The 3,516-nt window shown below is 14.1% G+C and overlaps 1 protein-coding gene across 1 annotated transcript; it reads left to right on the top strand.

The window, feature by feature from the left end:
• Positions 1 to 1,973: 1,973 nt before the first annotated feature.
• Positions 1,974 to 2,135, top strand: M431DRAFT_102789 (hypothetical protein; the record flags this gene model as incomplete). The annotated part of the gene is made up of 1 exon (XM_024911485.1): positions 1,974 to 2,135. A coding segment is annotated over one exon (162 nt), but the record flags the coding sequence as incomplete, so codon positions are not given.
• Positions 2,136 to 3,516: the final 1,381 nt, after the last annotated feature.

Raw genomic sequence — 3,516 nt, 5'->3', positions numbered from 1 at the left:
AATATTTATATTTTAATTTAATTATATTATAAGTACTATAATAATAACTAGCTATTTAAGTATTTTAATAAATAATATAAAGTAAACTTATATATCTAATTAACTTAAATAGGATTAATATATAGAATATTAATCCTTCCTTAAATTAATAAATAGTTTATTAATCTATTGTTAAATTAAAAAGTTATATCTTAATCCTTTCTTAATTAGTTAAAGGATTAAAGTTAATTTAGTCCAGGCCAACCTATTGGCCCGTTATCGTAACCTTAAGAGTCAGGTCATAATAATTTATAATAAAAACCTTTAAAAAGGAATTAATAACTTAAAATATTCTTTTATAAGTAGTAAAGGGCTAGCCTCTATTACTAATAGAAAAAATATAAATAAAATTAATAAACCTAAGGAAAATTTTAATAATTATATTTTTATTTAAGTTTCTTTAAATTATATATAAAAAAAATTATTAATTATTAAGGCTAAATAAAAATTAATTAAAATTTTAAAGTTTATAAATAAAAATATTATTTATTTTTAAAAAGTTTAATTAGGCTTTATTTTTAAAGGTAAAAATTAAAATATTAAAAATAAAATTATTATACTTTAGCTAATAATAGAAAATAATAATTTAAAAATTAAAAAAGTATATTTATAAAAGGTTTTTTTATATATAATATATTAAAAATATATATTAATATAAGTAAGACCTACTTTATAAATATACTAATTTTAAAAAAGGTATATACTAAAGTAAAGGCTAAAAGCTTATTTATTTTTTATTATAAAATTAACTTTAAAAATTTTTTTAATATATACAGTTACTTTATTTTCTTTAATAAAAATATTAAATTTAGCTTTAAACTTTTTAATAGTAAAATATTATAAATATAATAAGTTATTTTTTAAATATAATAATATTATAACTAACTACTTATTTTTACTTTAATATATTAACTATAATAACCTTTATATAGTAGACTTTTTAAAATATTTAACTAAATTAATTATTAAAAATAAAAAAAATATATAAATAACTAAAGCTTAACTTTAAGTAATTTAAAAATTAAGTTAGTAAAAATATAATAAAGCTAACTTACTTAAACTTAAACCTACTTCTACCTTAGCCTTTAATACTAAGAAAATATTTAACCTAAGAACTTAAATAGGCTTTTATATATAACTATTAATTTTTAACTTAGTTTTACTTTTCCCCCCTTAAGTTTTAGCTAAAAAAGTTATTATTAAAGTTAACTTAAATAAAGAAAATCTTTATAAAAAAACCTCTTCTACTAAGTTAGTAATTTATATAATTAATTTAAATAATAAAAAGGAAGAAGTTAAAGATAATAAAAATATATTTAATACCCCCCCTAAAATTAATAAACCTTTTAATATAAGCTTATAAATAATAGGCCTTATTATAGCTACTAAAGAAATATTAATTTTAAAATCTTTTAAGTTAATATTAAAAAAAGTAATTTATACTAAGATATTATTTTATTACTAATATAAAAAGGTAGCTATAATATTATATTAATTTAGGAACCTTATACTTAATAAAATAAAGTATTAAATAAAAAATAAATTAAAAATTATTTTAAATATTAAATATATAACTTTTTAAATAGTTAAAAAAATACTAAACTTTTAGTTTTTATATTTATTAAAATTTCTTTAAATTTTTTTAATAAGTAACTCTTTTCCTTAGGCTTAAAAAATAAATATATATATTAAATAAAAGTATATAATTATATTATTATTAATATTTATTAAAAGGCTTTAGTAAACTTAGTTATAAAAACTTTTATTAAATAAAGTTTTCCTTTTTTTATTTAATTATTATAAAGGACTTTAATACTTTATATTAACTTTAAAACTTAGGCAGAGGTATAGATTTAATAAGTAATAAAATTATAAAATAAGTAAAAAAATATATTTTTCTTTTAGCTTTAATAAATATACTTATTTAATACTTAGGAAAATATATTAACTTAGTTTTTATAAATTACCTTACGTTAATTAAAGTTAAATATTTCCTTAATATAAGGTTAAACTATTATATAGTAATTATAAACTTACTTAGGCCTTTAAAAATAACCCCAGGGGTAAGGAAAAAATATATTTTAATAAAATATTAAAAAAACTTTAGTTAGCTTATATACTCCTTTACCTAAACCCTTCTTATAGTTAATTTAACTATATTATTAGAAATTAACTTAAATAAATATACTAAAGCCCTATAGGACCTTTTTAAATAAGTTATAAAGGCAGTTAATAAAACTAAGTATTAAAATAGCTATAGTATATTATAATAGTTAAAAAAATATAAAATAGCTTATAAAGCCTATAAAAAAGCAGTAAATAGCTCCTTTATTTATAAAAAAACTTATAAAATTTTTAAAAATACTATATATTATAGTAAGTAAGCCTACTAAAATAAAATTATAGTAAAAGCTAGTACTACTAAAAATATTTAATGAGTAGTTAAATAATATAAAGTAATAGATTATTTTTAATTACTTTTTTTAATAAATAAAAATAAAAGTATTTTAAACTTTATAAAAAAAATAACCTTTTTTAAAAATAAACTTCTTAAGTATAAAATAATAAAAAAAAATATTTTAAACCTATAAAAAAAAGATTTTCTTATTAATAAAAATATTTACTAAAATTAAATAATATTAAAATTAAAGGCTAAAAAAGCTATAATAAAGTTAGGAAATATTATACTTAGTATAAATAATATATTAATTACTTTTTTATAATTTACTTAGCTTATTATTAGTAAATATATAATTAACCTTTTTTATAAATATTTAATAATAAAATACTACTTACTTTTTTTTTAAAATATAAAAATTATTATTATTCTTAAACTTAAAAAGCTAAAAAAAGTATATACTATATATAAAGGCTATAAACCTATTTTTTTATATTTTTATATAAGTAAAAGCCTTAAAAGATTTTTAATTAAAAAAATCTTTTTTTTAGTAATAAAATATAAAATATTATTAAAATAATATTTTAAAGTTTTTTTAAAAAAATCTATAATAAACTTAATTACTTATTTATTATATAATACTAAAGTTACCTTAGCCTAAGGTTTTATTATTTTCTTCCTTATATTTAATATTTTTAATATATTTAATATTATTATATATAATTACTTAATATATAAACTTAAGGAATAAAAGTAGTCTTTTTTTTTTATAAAGTAAATTAACCTTTTTATAAATAATTATAAAGTTTTTATTTAAAATAGGTATAGGATTACTTTTTTAAAGATAAAGCTAAAATATAAAGCCCTATAGGGGTCCTTTATTTCCTTTATTATTTTTATATTTTATTTTTCCTTTAGCCTAAAGCTTAATAACCTTAATATTTACTTTAAATATATAAATAATATTAATATTATAGTAGTAGGGGTTAATATTAAAAAAACTATTTAAAAACTTTAGTAAAAATTAAAAAATACCTTAAACTAAGGTAATAAAAATATAGTTTTCTTTAACTTAAATA

Source organism: Trichoderma harzianum (genome assembly GCF_003025095.1).
Source record: "Trichoderma harzianum CBS 226.95 unplaced genomic scaffold M431scaffold_263, whole genome shotgun sequence".
Classification (NCBI taxonomy): domain Eukaryota; kingdom Fungi; phylum Ascomycota; class Sordariomycetes; order Hypocreales; family Hypocreaceae; genus Trichoderma; species Trichoderma harzianum.
The sequence above is the reverse complement of the archived record's forward strand: the minus strand, read 5'-3'. Positions and strand labels throughout refer to the sequence as shown.